Here is a 17,024-nt window from a genome sequence, read left to right on the forward strand (position 1 = left end):
TTCCACAGCAGAAGCCTGCACAGCAACAGCAGAGACAACAACGAGCTGGGGGCAAAGAATAGGGGGAACAGCACAGCACTCACCATCACACTCCCAAACTGCCACTGAACTAAGGCAGGGAGGATAGTCCTCCTCCCTCCTCAGCTTTAGCAGGCTATTTAGTTCCATTCAGCAAGGGGAAAAGCATGAAAAAGAAACAGCTTTCTACAGCTGCAAGGAATCTGGTTGGCAGCAGCATAATTGTGTCTGGGGGTGTACAGCAATTGGAGCCTTAATGAACTGTGAGATGTTCCAAAAAGCAAACAGCTACTGGCAGTGGCTAAGGATGGAGAAGGGCTGGCACAAAGGATGGGAGAATAGAGAGTACTGTTTAACACAGACCACAGTACTTAAATACCTAAAATCCACACTCTCATCTGGAGAGTAGCATCTTTTCTTCATGCCAGGGGGAGCATTAAGTCAGACCCTGGATCTTGTTTAGCCTGCTGGATAAAGCTCGGTTTACAATAGACAACAGATTGTATGCAGCCTTAAAATCCAGCTGTCCCATGGTACCTTGACCAGCTACTACAAAACTCTTGAGTACTACCTTTAGCTTAATCTTCTACTCAGTAAGCCATACTGACACAGGGAATAAAGTGCCTTTCTGATGACTCACTTCATCCTCAGCAGAAAGTCTAAGCACACATTAGTAGGGTTTTTTTACTTATGTTCAGAGAAGAAACAGAAGATCTTTCAGGTAACAGTTTCTCTCCACTACTTCTTAATCCTTATTTTCTAGGTCTGCATGACAATTCCTGTCCTTCCTCTCAGCACTCACCCAGCTCCCTCTGAACTATGTTCCTGCTTTTTGGGTGCTGCTCCACAGCAGAAGAGGGAGCCATAAGCAGCCTCTTAAATGTACATTTTAGCACCAAGATGATGACTGAAAATGGCTGTCAGTCTCAGCCCAGGAAACACACCACCACACTGGCAAACAAGTACAGATTCTGATGAAAGCACTATTTACACACAGGCAAGACCAAAGCATGCAAGCAGAGGAAAAGGCGTTCCACTTGGATCATGTTCCTGCATCAAAGGCCAACTATCTCAGACTATATTGTGGTACAAGTGCCTTGCATGTTGCCCTAGTTAAAGATGAGGTAAGTCTCTCTCCCTTTCTATGACAGGCATGTCAATTCATCTGAGAGAAAACTTGCCACTAACTTTATTGCTGGAGGAGCTCTGAACTGGTGCCACACCTGCAGTTTCTTATGCTGGTCAAAAACAGCTTAGAACATGGTCTTCCAGGTACCCTAACTTAGTACCCAAGATAGGTTCCATTTACAGCCACAAGTATTCAACTGTTCCCCCTCCATTTAGCTGGTGGATGTACTTCTAATTTTCCCTTCCAAAGTGCTAAAATGCCAGTGTGATAAACTTCAGGATCTTCAAGTTTTTGTACTTACTGCAGTTTGCCATTGACATCTTTAGCAACATGCAATCCATTTTTGGTTGGAACTACTGCCTTTCTTACTAAAAGTCAGAAAGTTTCCATATGTTCCTGTGAAATTTGAGACACATTTTCATACAACTCAACCACAAGGCTTCACTACAGGAACAAGACTTCTGGGGTTTGCTGGGGCAACCAGCCACTGTCCTGAGACTTCTCCCCCTGGCATGAAGAAACTACCTTAGTGAGTTTTGGTTTCAGTGCTTCACCTACTGGATTAAATGTTCCAGAGCCATTTCCTCTGTTTAAACACTATAGGTAGGACCTTACCAAGGCCAAAGATTTTTCTTACACTTTCCCTCCACAAAAAGCTTAGTTTGCAGGCCATGAGAAACCAACCACTTTTATTCCAAACACAGCTCAACTCAGATGGAGTTACTCAAAATTCAAGAGGGGTTTGATCAGCCCTGTGCTGTAAGCTTAAGCAGACATGAAAGAAGTCTGACCAACTGGTACTCTACAAAACCACTGAATTCACTGCAGCAGATAAGTGAGAAGGAAGCTGCTAAGCATTACCAAGGTTTCTAGCTGCATAACTGCCTCGGTGGCCATGCAGATAGAAAAGCAAGGCAAGACAAGCCAGGGCACACAAACTCAGAATCTTAGGAGATCTGGCTCTTCATGAAATCTGAAAAAACCTTAAGAATTAAAAGGAAAATGAAACAAAAATATCTCCCAACACACATTCTACTGTGTGGAAGACTTAATGCTGAACAAAAAATACAGCATCAGTGATCAGGTTTAAAGTGTGCAAAGAGATGCTTATTGTTATATTTTAATTCATAGATAAGTGCACTTTTCTATCACAAGCTAAGTTTTGACCCCAAAAGTTCACAATAATAAGGAAAAGCTTCTTCAGAAGGTTAACCACACATTTTTTAAGTTTGAAGTGATAGCTACTGAAGTTTCTCATGTCACATTTTCTTTAACCTGTGACTTGCCTTCATGGCTCTTAATTGGACAGAAATCATCTTTAAGGAGACTGGATGATCAGTGATTCAATCTAGAATCAATTTACCCAAAAAAAGAAGGTTTGAGAGGCAAAAGATTAGATTTCAAATCTGTCCACAGCAACAAGTAACTAGTTTCACCAGACAGCAGACTAATCTTTGATGTGTAGAAGACATACAATGCAAAGCACTGCTTTGTTTTACTGACTGCTCTCCAGACCATCTGCACCTCAGTCCAGTACAGAAAAGGGTCAAAGGAGGAAAACAAGCAGCTATCACAGTTATAGTGCCTGTGCACTGCATCCCCAGGAAAGCAATATTTCAAGGTACCTGGGAAGTAATCAGGCCTATGGGATAAGCAGCACCCCTGACATGCTCATCCTTGAGCTCTTCTTTTATTCCACCACTGGCAGCTGAGGAATAGGAGCAAAGTTACAGTTCTTGCTAGCAAGTCAGTAAGCACTGGAGTTCAGCAGCTGATATTGAGGTACATCAGCAAAGCTGCAGAAAGCAGACAATACAATCCTGTCTCATTTAATCCAGGTTTACACAAGCCTAGGATATTTAAGCTACAGCTGTACAGTTACAAGATTAGGGAATAGGAAGAGGTCTAGTATAAATCATGATGTTACTGCACATGTTCAGTGGTATTTCTGCAGCCAGCTACTTTGGGGCAGAAACCACTTCTGACAAAGCAGTGAGGCATCTGCATTGTTCTGTCACTAAAAAAGTTCACTTTGAAATTTAACCAAGCAGGAAAGAGGAACACAGGAACATTTTTATCTCATGCCCATTCACATATTATTAATATGGAACTTTAGACTCAAATGATTTTCTCCTCATTAAGCTAAAACCTAACTACAAGCTTTCCAAAATCTTCTGAATCCTATTCAGAGTGGGCCAAGATCATATGTGGCATAATGAATACTTTTATCTTCATGACAGGTGAAAATAAATACTGCCTAAATGTTACTGAGCAAAGCCAGCAGATTGCACAGAGGTAGCCATGAAGCTAAAAAGCTTGGTAATGCTTTGCAGCTTCCTTCTTGCTCAACTCAGAACTGACAGTTCAAAATGAAAGGGCACCCCAGGGCAAAAAGATGCTTGATATCTTAAAATTTTTCTGTGCAAGAGTCAAAAATCAGGTTTCACACCAGAAGTCAATGTCTTACAACAGCAAAATCATAGGTCTGCTTTGTAGAGGAGCTCTCTCTTCCCTCAAAAAAGCACTGATGAAAGCAGATATTTTTTCTGAACCAGCATCATGCAGAAAATACTAGATTATCAAGTCCAGGGGCATAGCATGGCTTAAGGGAGCTAGAGAAGAAACAGAAGTAACTTTGTTCTTACGCACCCCATCACGGGACCCTAGACAACCTAAGGATAGAAACTGAGGCAGAGTGAACAATGACCAGCCAGAGAGCAGTCACAGTGTCAGCAGGGACAGCAGCACTGGACTATCCCTTTACAGGAACCAATACCCACAAACAGCTCAGTCATGTGAAAGATACTGTAACAGCTGACAATACATTTAGAGGTCCATTCCTTTCCCAAAGTGAGCAAATTTTATGTCAAATTTTATGCAAACCTTTTAGAAATAAGAAATGTTTAAAACTAGCTTCAGACACTTTTTTCCCTCCCCATTTCCAGCTTCACCTACAATCCAATTTAGGTGAAGTAAGCACTGCCTCAACTTAGAAACTCAGTTCTGCAACAGCACTCGTTTTCTCCCTTGGCAAAGTGTTTACTGTGGAAGAAGCAAAACAAAACTTCTGTTTAGACAGGTGCTGTGTGAAATACACTGAAGGGAGGAAAACCCACTGTTGTCCAAGAGCCTGAAAGAGGAGTGAAATCAATTGCTAGACATGAAGAGCTTGGAAACATGACTGGATGCTTCTCAGAGACAAATTGATGAAGCCCAAGTCTGCTAGCAATGTCAGTTTGTAGCAGAAGCCACAGATGACCTAGGACTGAAAATATCATGTGCAGATTAAAAATATTACTGATGTGAGTAGTATTGTTTCTCAGCATTTGGTGCTTTGCTTGGATAATAGCAGAAGCCAGATATTGAAAAATAATCATGGGAAACATCCACATGAAGAACACTCCCTTAAAAAAAACCAAACTAAAAAGAAAACACAAAAAAACCCAGTACATTTTTTGATGAACTTGGGGACAGCTTCATTAGCAAACACTCTCATGAGCCAGCTCTGGCAGAGTTCCATGTTGCACACATGGATTCTGGACAGAACTTAGCTTTCACTTTTATCAATGCAGACCTGTCAGATCTGAGACCACACAGGGCTAAAATATGCAGGAGCATATTTTATATGCTCTTACATAGTAAGATATAGACAGCTGAGAGCTACGCTGCAATTCAGAACTTTTTTGAAAGCCTTTTTACTCCCCACATTATGAAAGGATGCTCTTTCACTAGAGCTTTGGATCTCAATCCATTTCAGGGCTGGGCTGCAAAGAGCAATATATCATCTAGTGTTGAATCATCCAGCTGAGTACAAGAGAAAACAGTAGTTTGTGGTTAAAGATCTGAAAAAAATATATAAAAATATAATATAAAGTATATTTGCTGGCCCCAAATGAAATAGCTGACTTCAATGGGTGAATCAGCCCTTAATTTTCTCTCTTCATTATGATAAGTACCACGTAGAGCTGACCCCAGAGTGCTTAGCTCTACTGAACCACACCCAAATCTCTGACATATCTGGTCTGGCAGTTCCCTCATCTTGTCATTAGTCCAAGATTCAATTTGCATATCTTTGAGCTATGAGTTTACTGTTCCAATTTTTCTCCAAGGAGCAAATCCATGGCCAATTACAGCAGAGAAACACAGAGGAGTCTGTCAAAGCTTCACCCACTGCAGCTGATAATGCCTGTCCTCTGCTGCTCCAACTTTGGGCTGTACACACCTCCCTGCTTCTGTTTGGGCCAAAGCAGCAGGAAATTTGCCTGCCAAGTGAAAGCAGGGGAAGGCTGAAGTACTCCATGCAGACAGCCCACCACAGAATGGTACATCACTGCCCAATGTTTCCCCAGGGCCTGATGGGAGTACAGAATATCACTTCACCTGCACTTAAAGGTTGCATTTGAAGCTAAGCCTCTCCTGGTTTACATACCAACTACCCTTTGGAATCAACTACACAATGCTTGCAGGTAAAATAGCTTACTAGGCCTCCCATAAGACTTTTCTTACAAACAAAGACTGCAGATATCTACTGCTTTCCAAATGCCATTATTATGAGCCATAGCACAAATTCAGTTAGTAATTCAATCAGAAGTAATAGCTCTTAAAGCAGTCTTGGAGATTAAAAAATGCGGTAGTTTTGGAAAAAAAGTACAATTTCTTATTGTGCTGAGTTCTCTTGAAGCTATTACATATAGCAATACTCAACCTTTGAAGTCCTTTAGAAATTATTTCTTGTTGCCTCAATAGAATGATAATGTCTTTATCAACTTTATATCTTCTGCACCTCTATGGCTTACCTGATCAAAGAGTTGCTTCCCTGTGGTGTTGGGCTGGATGGCAAACTCCAGCTCAGCATCCATGGTGGTAACACGCACACTGATCTGGAAGACAGAAAAATGCATCATTACAACACATGCTGTAAGTGATGCTACCCAATAACAAAAACAAGCACCTGCCCAGGACCAGGAAGCTCTCAAGTCTCCAGGAACTTCAATGCCAGCATCAAAGTCATCTACTCTGCCAGCATGGTACTCACAATTTTCCTAAAGAATATTACTTTTGAAGTGTTTTTATCCTCTCTGGTCCCACAAATATCCACATGTACTGACACACATGAGAGCCATTTATATCTGATGAAGTTTAATTCCCAGAGCAGAACATTCTGGTGTCTTTCACAAAAGCAGAGATGTTCCAAACCTTGGTGCACACAAGACATCCAACCCTTTTGTTTGAAGGGTGAATATCTAGGAAGTTCCCAGAAGCATTAACAACTCAGTCTGCCACAGGAGGCTGGTCAATATTGACACATTTCCAGTCTTTGTGAGTACTTGGAGAAGTTATAAGGCACAATCCCTGACATGCTCCAAGGGCTGTGGGTGTGAAGAAGACAGCATGCAAGGATGCCCTCACAGCTAAGACAAAAAGGTTGCATGCTGAACATGAGAACACTTTCCATAGCAGCAGAGCTGCCAATACTGCTTTCCAATTCTATCAGAGAGATTAAAGACTTCTAAAAACAAGAAATTGTTTAGGTGTTATTTAAAATTGCAATCAAGATTCCATGACTATACTAGCCTTAGATGCAAGACCATGAATGGCCTTCCAGAAGAAATGTTATTTGATGCACTATTTTGACAGGAATTTCTCACCATCACATTTTCACTTGTGGCATGAAAGTGGCAAGGAACTGCAGCAAGGGAGTTTGCAGCCTCATCCCACAGAAGCAGGAAGACATGCCCACACCTTTCACTTCTCATGAGGCACGTTAAACAGCAGGGACATTTCACCTCAATTGCTAGTGTAAAACACTGCTGAGCCCATTCAAAACTGCTGATAATTACTAGGAAACATGATTTAGGTGTTTGGGGTTAAACAGAAAGAGCCCTGACCTGAAATCAGATGCCTTAACTTTAGGCATAAGTGAGGTCTGTGAGTACATCAAGCTGCCTGAGAATCCAATTCTATTTGCAGGCCTATCAACTGGAAAAGGTAAAGATACTTCACAGTTTTTGAAAACAAGCTGTACATATTAAACCAGTTTTATCTAAAGTATTTTTCCAGCAAAGGTTCAAGGCTTGAAATTGAACAGACAAGATACTCACAATGGACCAAACCCCAGCACACAGGCCTTGCACTAACAGTTCTCTCTCTTGCCAACAGTCATTTACCTGAGATCAACAAATCCTGATTTTTTTGCTCTCCAGTGCAATCAACCCTATTAGTACACTCCACCAGACTTCCAGTGGTGAGGGGTGGAGGGAATTACACTGTGAACAGCTTTAAGAACAACTCAAAGTTATATTTGGACTATAAGCTAACTGCATGACACGGGAGACCAAAAAAAGCAAGAGTAAGCAGAGAAATATTCAAGGAACCACATAATACCAATATGATCACAGACAGTTCTAATTCCTGTATTTCTACCAAAAATATGTACAGATTTCACATCTTGCTTACTAAGAAACCATGCAAGAGAACTAGAACCAGGGTTGTTTTTTTCCCCAACAAGCAAGAAATGCTAGTTCAATCTAGGTAAGTGCCAAAGGAGACCATTAAGGATAACAAATACTTTTTGAGGTTTCCCAGAAAGCCTGCTTCAGACTAGGCACACCACTATTTTGTACTTGAGATCCTCTTGAGATGAACCTAAAGGTTTTCTTGTTTTACGTTAAGCTAAAAATTCTGTAAGGTTAAAGGTCGGCTTAGCACCTCTAAGCTGAAGTACACACAAGTTGAACTTCTAGCTGTTTCATGCGAAAGGAATACTATTTAGACATTACCAGAACAAAGATATCATGAACAAGTACATCAGGAATAAGTTGGTTTTGAAGCCCTCTAAACCTTCTGACACAATATCAAACTAAGGCAAAACCATCCCACAGAAGTAGCAAGGAAAGCACAAATGGCCTAAACTCGTAAGGATGAAGCTTTTCTTTTTTTAATTAGCAGATTTCAATAGCATGCAGATGCCCTACGTTCTCATAGTGTACACCTTCCCAAAATTATTCTCTTTGAATCCTAGACCTTGACAATGGGCTAATTTCATGGTGCTTTGGTGAAACAAGAATCTGGCCACTTCCTAGAAGGGCTGAATGCTCCCCAAAACAGCTTTGCTACTTACACTTGGAAGCAGACTCTTCTAGCAGAAAGACATTGGCATGTAAGCCTGATTCACCCAGCACAGCCACCAGTGACAGCAAAGCTCTCCATAAACTACATTCACATATAAGAGGGGTTACATGAAATGAGCCATTAAGTTACACCTTACATTTTGTTAGCTTTGAAGTATTTCCTGTTCACCTGAAGCATTAATGTATCAGCTACCATGAAAGAAAATAAGTCTTTGCTCCATTGTTTATGGACAAAACAAAGTAGCTACTCTTATTTGATACCATGTGCATAGGTGATTAAGGGCCAAATATCTGAGCACCAGAAAACAGAAACATCTGTGGCACCTCTTTGCAACTTATGCTTAAATAGCTCTTAGAGCTAATAGAACAAATCACACTTTAACATTTAAAATAAAGCTGCTGAAGTAACCCCATACTTCATGCAGAATACTTATTAAGACTCACATATTAGCACAGTAAAATAAGGTCCCATGCTGGAACCAGCAAAATTCCCTCACTGTCAGTCACTTAAATGCCCTTAAGCTATCTGACCCGATATTATCCTTCAATTAGTACATTCACTAGGAATGATTTACACATTTCCCCACCCCCAGGAGCCTGCTCTAAGAGAGCAGAAGCTGAGATAGCACAGGAAACAAGTTTGTGCTTGGAGAGCCACACCCCGGTAGTGCCGTTTCCCTAAGCTGAACAGGGTTTTAACACATTCAACAGCACACTGCTGTGAGCTGTCAGCAGAACGAGCACATCCTGGCCTGGGCCAATGACATTTTAACCATTAGTTAGTTTGAACCATCAGTGGTAATTTAATATTTGGCTGAGAAGCTAGTTTGCTATAAAATTGAGCTTTGTTAAGGCTCATTGGTGTGAAAACAACACACAAAGGCATTTTTTCCCCATATGCTACCAAGCCAGGGTGGTTTTATTTTTCCAGTTCACAACAGCTGGCTCAAAGGGAGGTTTCTACCATTTCAGGTGGTGGGAGGAACTGATCTCAATGCTCTCTGCCTGCAGCTCCAACAAGCTACAAGAAGAGATCTACAGACTGCTATAATCTCTACCAGACAAGTATGTGCCAGGCACTGCATGTTTACCTTCTTCCTCCTCATTCATTTGAAGTCTCACTTTAACTAAAACAACTTTACTGAAGTATTCATAGCTAAGTACTGACCAACACAAATGTTACACAGAGGAATAAAAATGCTATAACAAAGCAAAGCCAGTGCTATGCAGTCCCATCATAATTTAGACTCATTTGCTTCATTTCTTGAGTTATCCTGCCAAAGCACCGTTAAGCCATTTATCTATCTAGTTTACTACCATTGCTTATTCTAAGAAAAGCCTCAAGATTCACCAGCATTAAGCTATTAGATTTTGTATTTCTAAACCATCTAATAAGGTTTGAGGGCTGGCATAAGCCTTGGCATGCTTATAATTTGGGCTGCAAATGGACAAAAATGTCAATAAGGTATCTGACTTGGACTGTTGAGCATATACAAGCTTAGCTCTGTCAGTCCAGACAGGTAAGGTGCACTGTGTTGAGAGAGATGCAAGAAAAAGACAATACACACCAGTGATTCAATCACAAGGTCTAGTAGCAGTACTCATCCCCAAGTATACTACCCTACTATTCCAAATATTCAGTTACTAAATATCAATCAACCTTTCAACCCTCAGGAGGTGTTTTAAGAAGGTTTACTGGATTTCATCAACAGATTTATCAAAAATACTATCCTAAGGCAGTAATTTATACTCAAACTCTGTTTAAACCAATTAATTGAATTTATTCATCACAGCATTTATAATACACCCACTGCAGCATACAAGTATTTGCAACTCTCTAAATTCTACTTGGATCATAAAGTAACAGAAGTTTATTCTAGTAGGTGGCCTCTAAATAATTTTTGTCTTTCCATCATCATTTAATACGATCTCATACAAACAGCTAGTAACACTATAAGAAATGCTTCCAGATGCTATTTTGCACATTGCAAGAACAGTCAACTATCACATTTCAACAGGCAAATTTATACTCACCAAATTTAAAAAACATGCCCAAAAAAGTCCCCATATTTAACTGATTTCTTTCATAAGAGCTACAGGAAAGAGATGGAAAACTAGCAACCCTTCCTCTTCTCTATTTGGGGAATTACCATGGTTCCACCAGTCTAAGCACTGCTAAAGCTTGCCACTGCCAGAGCACATTAAAGAGCTTCCTGCTGCCAAGGACAGTATTGTCAAGTGTGATAATTCCTGCACAGACAGAAGCTCTTGCATGGAAGAGATACTCTTCCACCCCCAGAGCAGCTGCAGCCAAAGAAACCAGCAAAAGCTTTCTGAAGGCACATGCCACCACTACCCCCTCCTCCCATGGTGTTCAGCAGTCTACAAGAGACACACTTCATAGACAGTGGTACCAGGCACCTATCTGCAGCATCTTTCCAGGTATTTTAAAATTGCCCATGTACCTTCAAATCTCACTTTCTGCCCCACTGTGATTCCAAATAAATTTTACTGTCAGCAGTAATTGTCAGGTATCTTCCAGGTCTGCAAATAAGTCCTCCTAGTAGTGTGCTATAACAACTTCCTGAGATGAAAATGTGTAACTGCATATGGCAGGACAAACAGGAAAGGCTGATGCTGTCACGCTCAGTAACGGATGTATTGCTTGTGCTAATGCCCCAGTGCATTGAGCAGCATGAGAGGTAGAAAAGACAGTTCTGTTTGTCATAAGCTGAGACAGGAATAGAGTACTAGGAAATTCATGTCAGAATAATAAGTGGAGTCAGCACAACAGAGTATCGACCTCTACAAAACCCTGACCCTGAGCTAAAGCTTCTTTCCTCCCTGCATTTCCTGTGTGCAAGGAAGCTGTTATACCCTGCTGGGCTGGAGGCTCCGAGCTGCAGATATTCCCTGCTTCCCAGGTTCCAAGCCACCAAGTGGACTATTTCTGGAGAATATAACATAGGGAAAACTTATACTTTATTGCAAATTTGACTGGCAACAGAAGCAAGCTCAATTAAAAAGAAATTCCAGACCAACCTTTATAGCCTCTGCACTGAAAAGCACCAGTTTACCCAGCAGTTACTCCATGTAAAAATACTAGCCCAATATCATGCATCAGTTCCAACAGGTCTGACCTGGGAAGCCCATCAAATCCAGCTGGAGCTGCATGAACTAAGATCTCATAAAGCATCTCAATAATCTAAAAATCTGCCCATTTTTTGCTAAAAGCAAGATTAGCAGCAATATGGTAAGTTTAACAAGAAGTGTCCCTCTGTTCCTCGGAGCGCGCAGGTGGATTCTGGAGTACGAGCACTCCGCAGTGCGGCGCTTCCCTTCCCACCACACTGCTCAGTGAGGACAGCAGAGCTCTGCATTGCCTTGGAGAGGAATCAGAGGTGATGCCCCACATCTCCAGCACCAGCCATACTCACAGACATCTGGCTCCTTCCCGAGTGCCAGCACCCTGCCGAAACAGCCCTGGGCCCTCTGTGTCAGGGTGAGGCTGGGATCGGGTCATGTGAAAGTGCTTGCAATTTCTCAAAGGATTACACTTAATTAACCAAGCCCCCTTCCACCAGTCTTAAAGGGCCTTTTCATACCTCTAAGCCCATCAGGGAACGGAACAGCAGCAGGGACACCCTAGGCACCACACTGCAGACACCAGAGAGAGGTTAACCCTCCCAGCAGCTCCTGGGAGCTTCCCAGCTCCCTCCACCAGCCCCATCCTGCTCTGCTGGGGACACAGCACTTCTCATTTGACTGGAGCACAGGCCACGCAGTAAATCAAGGCATCCCATCCCACCCCACATTTGAATAAAGCTATCTCCCAAGGAGAAACTTGCCATGGTACTTCTGGTACCAGTCAGCCAGAAGCAGGACTTACATCCTACAGAGTATGTGGCTTTCTTTTGGTACCTAAGTACAGCCTGTAGCAGGAATGCATCTTTTAAAGCATCTCTAATGACTTTAGCAGGGAGCCTGAAGACAGAGAGCAGTGAAGGGGTAGTTGCTACTACCCAGCTTCACAAATCTCTCTTGTGAGCAACAGCAAGCCTGGTCAGGGAAGAATTCAGGCTAAATCTAACAAAATTTGTGCTCATATGGTCTTATGCTTTCCTTGTGAAGGAGCAGAGCAGCAAGCCAGCTTGGATACCAAAGCTGCTGTGGAGCCACACCTGAGCACAGTCACACCAGAGCTGTATCCCCACCACCAGCAACTGCTCTTCATCCACAGCAAGACAAGATTGCTCATGTGGGCAATGCACCACAGCACCCACACAGCTTCAGGAGCTACACTGCTGAGGACAGGAAGAGGAAGCAGGCCAGAGCACCAGCCTGCAAGACCAAGAAAGTTCACAGCTTTCAGAAGTCTGTCTACAAAACCTGGATGGAGAAAGGCTGGAGGCACCAGCACCTAAGAAAGGGTGGAAGCAGCAGTGTCTGGGCAGACCTGCTCTTTGTCATCTGTGGCATTTAATACCTCACTGCAGCAGAGACACCAAGAGATGCTGCCAGTGCTTGCCCATAGCTTCCAGCAAAACTCACCTTCATAGCACCAATTTACAAACACTGGGTAGGGGGAAAACATATCACATCAGCCGTAAAAAAGATAATCTTTCCTATGCAGAGCTTGGAAGAGCAGAGGATTTCTGCTTTACCTAACAGAGGGGTTCAAAATAAGCCAATTCTGTGCCCAATCCAACTGCATTTCCATAGGAGTTATCTAACAAGGTTTATAACAGTCATGGCATCCAGTGGTTGAAAACTTAACCTTATCCTTGAGAAAAGACAAGAAACTGAGGTGATTAACGAGATCAGCTCAGTTGATTAGAGCATGGTGCTAATAACATCCACAGCTGCAGTTTCACTCCCCATACACATCATTCACTTGATATCTGGACTTGATGATCTTTGTGGGTCCCTTCAAACTCGGAATATTCTCTCTCTCTCTGTGTATGTGTCTGTAACTAAAAATCTGCTACAATATATAATGCTAAAGCAGTCAGTTTTAAAAAAGGAAACCAAGTGATTTCTTCTAATACAAATCCTCTCATTCTTTAGTGTCAGAGCCCTGGTGTATTTGTTTGACTGTTAATATCAAAATATTCCTGTGTTAATTTGTACTTCTTATCTCACAGTGATGAGAAGAAAAATAAAATTCTTCCATACAGCAAAGGGTAATCAGGAATGCTCCCATTTAAAATTTTTTTTTAAAAATCAGTTTCCTTGAAGACATTTGCTGCCATTGAAAAGGCAATCTCTACAGAGCACAACAACACAGCAATATTTTGCTGTATTGTTTATCTGGTTCTCAAGATCAAGTGTGAGAAGCCACAGGTACCTTCCTGTTAAAGTCTTCCTTTGCACGTGACTGATACCTGGTACTCAGAGAGGCCTGAGTAGAGCATCACTAAGTGGAGTTAGAGGGGATCATCCTTGCAGGACATGTTTGTCAGTCCAGAGATCAGTTATTCATATCAAGCCAGGGAGTCTACTTCAGACACCCTTATATAAATTACAGATTCCTTTTTTCCCCTCAAATGATGGAGAATCAGATTTATTACCTTCAAGGACAGTTTCTCTAAAAAATGAGGTCTCCTTCAAAAAACGTTCACAGCGTTCACAAAAAAAACTTCAAAAAAGCCTACTCCTCATGCAAAGGGTCTGTTGTTTGCAGTTGCCTTACTTTAGATGCCTTCACTCACCCACCCTGCCCCAGCTTTGCAGCTGTCTCATAATGAATGTTCCACTGCTCTGGAGGCACCTTGCTTCAGTAGCACCAGCAAGCACACACTCAAAACACTGCACAGCCAGGGCTGTGCCAGTGCTGGCTCCATAGGGCAGGAGAACTCCACATTTTAGAACTCCAGAGGTATCATTTACCCAATTTAATCAGTGATTTTATCTGATTCCTTTTCAGGAATTAAGGTTCTACTTTGCAAAGGCTACTACAAAGCTATCAATTCAAAACTATTATTAAAATTCCCCTACTGCCCACAGAATCTGACTTCCAAAATCATTAATGATGTTTCCAGGTTAAAGCTACTTAAATGCAATTCTTTACTTTTCAGCCAGTCACATCCCACCAACGATGTTTGAACACCATGGCTACTAGCAGCTTGCCATCCTCTCCAGAGGGCAAAAAAGTTTCACTTAGAGGAAAGGAGTTGCAAGATGAGAGTACTAAGCCAGTAGAAGCAGCCATGGGTGGATCCCCACATTTACAGTCAAGACCAGATACTTGTATGCCTCTTAGTACACTACTTACTCCCAACCTTGTGCAATAGATCAATTCCTCTACTTTTGCCATTTCCTTTTCCATAAATAGATTATTCATGCACCTCCCTTTGCTTTCCTGTAGCTGTTCCAAGTAATTAACATTGCCATTTTCTGTTTCTTTAGAGTCAGTTTGAAGAAGCCCTTGGAATAGCTATTTTTATACCTGTTGTTTGACCTGCTTAGAGAGAACATCCTTTACTAGTCAAAACCCAGAAGGAAATTAAAATACCATGGGGAAAATCCCCAACCCCTTTTCCAAACATCTGGATCAGGAGGTAAAACTTAAAGCAAAATCTAGCAAAGTGCAGTTAGCATCATTCAACTTCTACAATCTGTGCATCTTTGGGTTTTGTTTTGGGGAGGTTGCTTGTTTTGTAAACACCTTTTTTTTGTGCCTGCTAGAAGAACTTTTCTCTGGAGAAATATACACACCTATTATGGGCTCTGCACACTTATAGTAGGGTTGGCAGTTGTATTTCACATGCCAGAGCTTAAGCATATCCCTTGCTAAAGCTCCTCAACCTAAGGGCAGTTAGCAGGCAGTGGGCATGTTTGAATGCCAGCAGCGGTATGGGTGACATTCCTCACACTATTGTGTGCTCCTCCCAGGCAATCCCACTCACAGGTTACAAACAAGTGTTTTGTGCTGCTTCCCTTATGTTGAACACTGCACAAAGGTGTTATGATCCTGGCTGTGACTGCAGTCACTTGACCAGCAAAAGAGTCACTGCACTCCCTACCACCATCAGAGGCACTTCAGATTTTCTGAGAAGGCTCTTAGAAGGCAACTTTCTTCCCCACCCCAACCTCCCCTTAGTCCAGTTCTTCCCCTTTCATCCTCAAGCCAAGGACAGGGAATTCCCCAGAACCTTTTAACAGTTGCAAAGACAGTTGGAGGGGCTGATCAGTCAAGACTGGGAGCCAAGATATGTTCCCAAAAAGCCAGTGAGTTTTCCAAACATAGCATCCAGTGAATGTCTGCCAAAATCACAAGCACCTACTTTGCTGGAAGGAGCTCAAAACAAGGTCAAGACAGGATGCTAACAAGACAAGTGTGACCTGCATTGAGGCATCACACGTACAGTAAGTACTTGAGGTTCATGAGCTAATAGACTCAATACTCAGTCCCTATGTAAAGGTCCCTAAATTCACCTGCAGTTAAGAATCATTTCAGAGGTAACTTGGAATCGAGGGCAAATAAAATGGCTCCACTCCAACACTCTGCTAATCACTAAAGACACTTTCCACAGGGAAGAAAGCATGAGGATAACTGCTGTGGCCAAGCTCTTCCTTCTAAAAGCCTCACATTTAGATAAAAAGTCACAGCAAGCTTATCTGTTTCACGTGCTTCTCTCTGTCCTTCAACTAAGAGATTCCTAGCAGTTTAGATCTATTACAGAGAGGGGAGCTGAACACAGGGCTGCCTGTTCTAGACACCCAGAGCATGGCCTGGGTGTGGCACATCAAGTTCTTGGCCAGCTCACAGCCCTCACTGAACCTCTGAACAATGGCCAGACTTCTAGGAGCTAGAACACAGTCTTACTGTGGGATTTGACTGCCCAGACTATGAGCCATCCCTCCAAATTTAACTACATGCACAGTCAAGTATGAGCTAAAGCTGTTTCATCATCCTGTGATTTTCAGCTTTATCATTTCCAGCACGCTAGACAAATCCTGCAACTTCCTTTCAGTACAGGGTCTCATTTAGGCTGGCTGCATTTTCATATCTATTTAGGTCATAGTTCCCTAAAACACAGGATTTCCCCTAAATGGCTCAGTTCTACACTTCTTTTTAATATTCAGTTTCCCCACCCATATTTGCTTCCCTACCACTGACCTAGTTTAGATTTTAAATAGTTCTGTTGAACTGTCCACAGTTTATAAAAGACCAGATTGTGAATTGCTGAAATATTCTTTGTTATTTTAAGCTCCATCTAGTTCTAGCATTTGAGCTCTCCTAATACAGAGGAGAGTAGCTACACCACCATGACACAGAAGCTCATGTCCCAAAAGGTTCCTGAAGGGGCACAGGAGCTGAGGAGAGCAGTGCCAGCACATGCAGTGTCTGTATCCACCACCATGGGAAGCCATCCTGAACAACCTGCACCCTCCCAATCACCTCTCTGGGTTCATTCTTGTACTCCACAATTACACCACAAGCAGGAACTCAAAAGGATGGATCAGGGTGGGAATAACTCTTCTGTTATTTTCTCTAGCAGAATAATTTTTTTTGGTCCTGTTCACTACATTTACACAAGGGCACTGCTACAGGCCATAGAAGAGAAAGGGCAAAATGGCTTTTTTGGGTACAACTGGGCAAGATGGACCAAGCTGTTGAACCACTCTTATTTCTCACTCCCAGGCATACCTGCTTTATCCTTTGCAGCAACTCTGACACCTCTGATACACAAACCCTTGGTGAGATTTACCATCAAGCCACATATATACATGCCATTAACCCC

The 17,024-nt window shown here is 42.2% G+C and overlaps 1 protein-coding gene across 1 annotated transcript in view; it reads right to left on the minus strand.

Annotated features, from left to right (window-relative positions):
- Positions 1-17,024, minus strand: part of MSN (moesin) — a 41,427-nt gene that overhangs the window by 12,807 nt on the left and 11,596 nt on the right. The window contains exon 2 of the mRNA XM_005526155.3: positions 5,944-6,027. Coding sequence (XP_005526212.1) covers positions 5,944-6,027 — 84 coding nt within the window. The remainder of the gene's footprint in view (positions 1-5,943; positions 6,028-17,024) is intronic.

The sequence above is a fragment of the Pseudopodoces humilis genome, chromosome 15, assembly GCF_049639895.1.
Source record: "Pseudopodoces humilis isolate 2021_Gansu_Grassland_sample_001 chromosome 15, ASM4963989v1, whole genome shotgun sequence".
NCBI lineage: Eukaryota > Metazoa > Chordata > Aves > Passeriformes > Paridae > Pseudopodoces > Pseudopodoces humilis.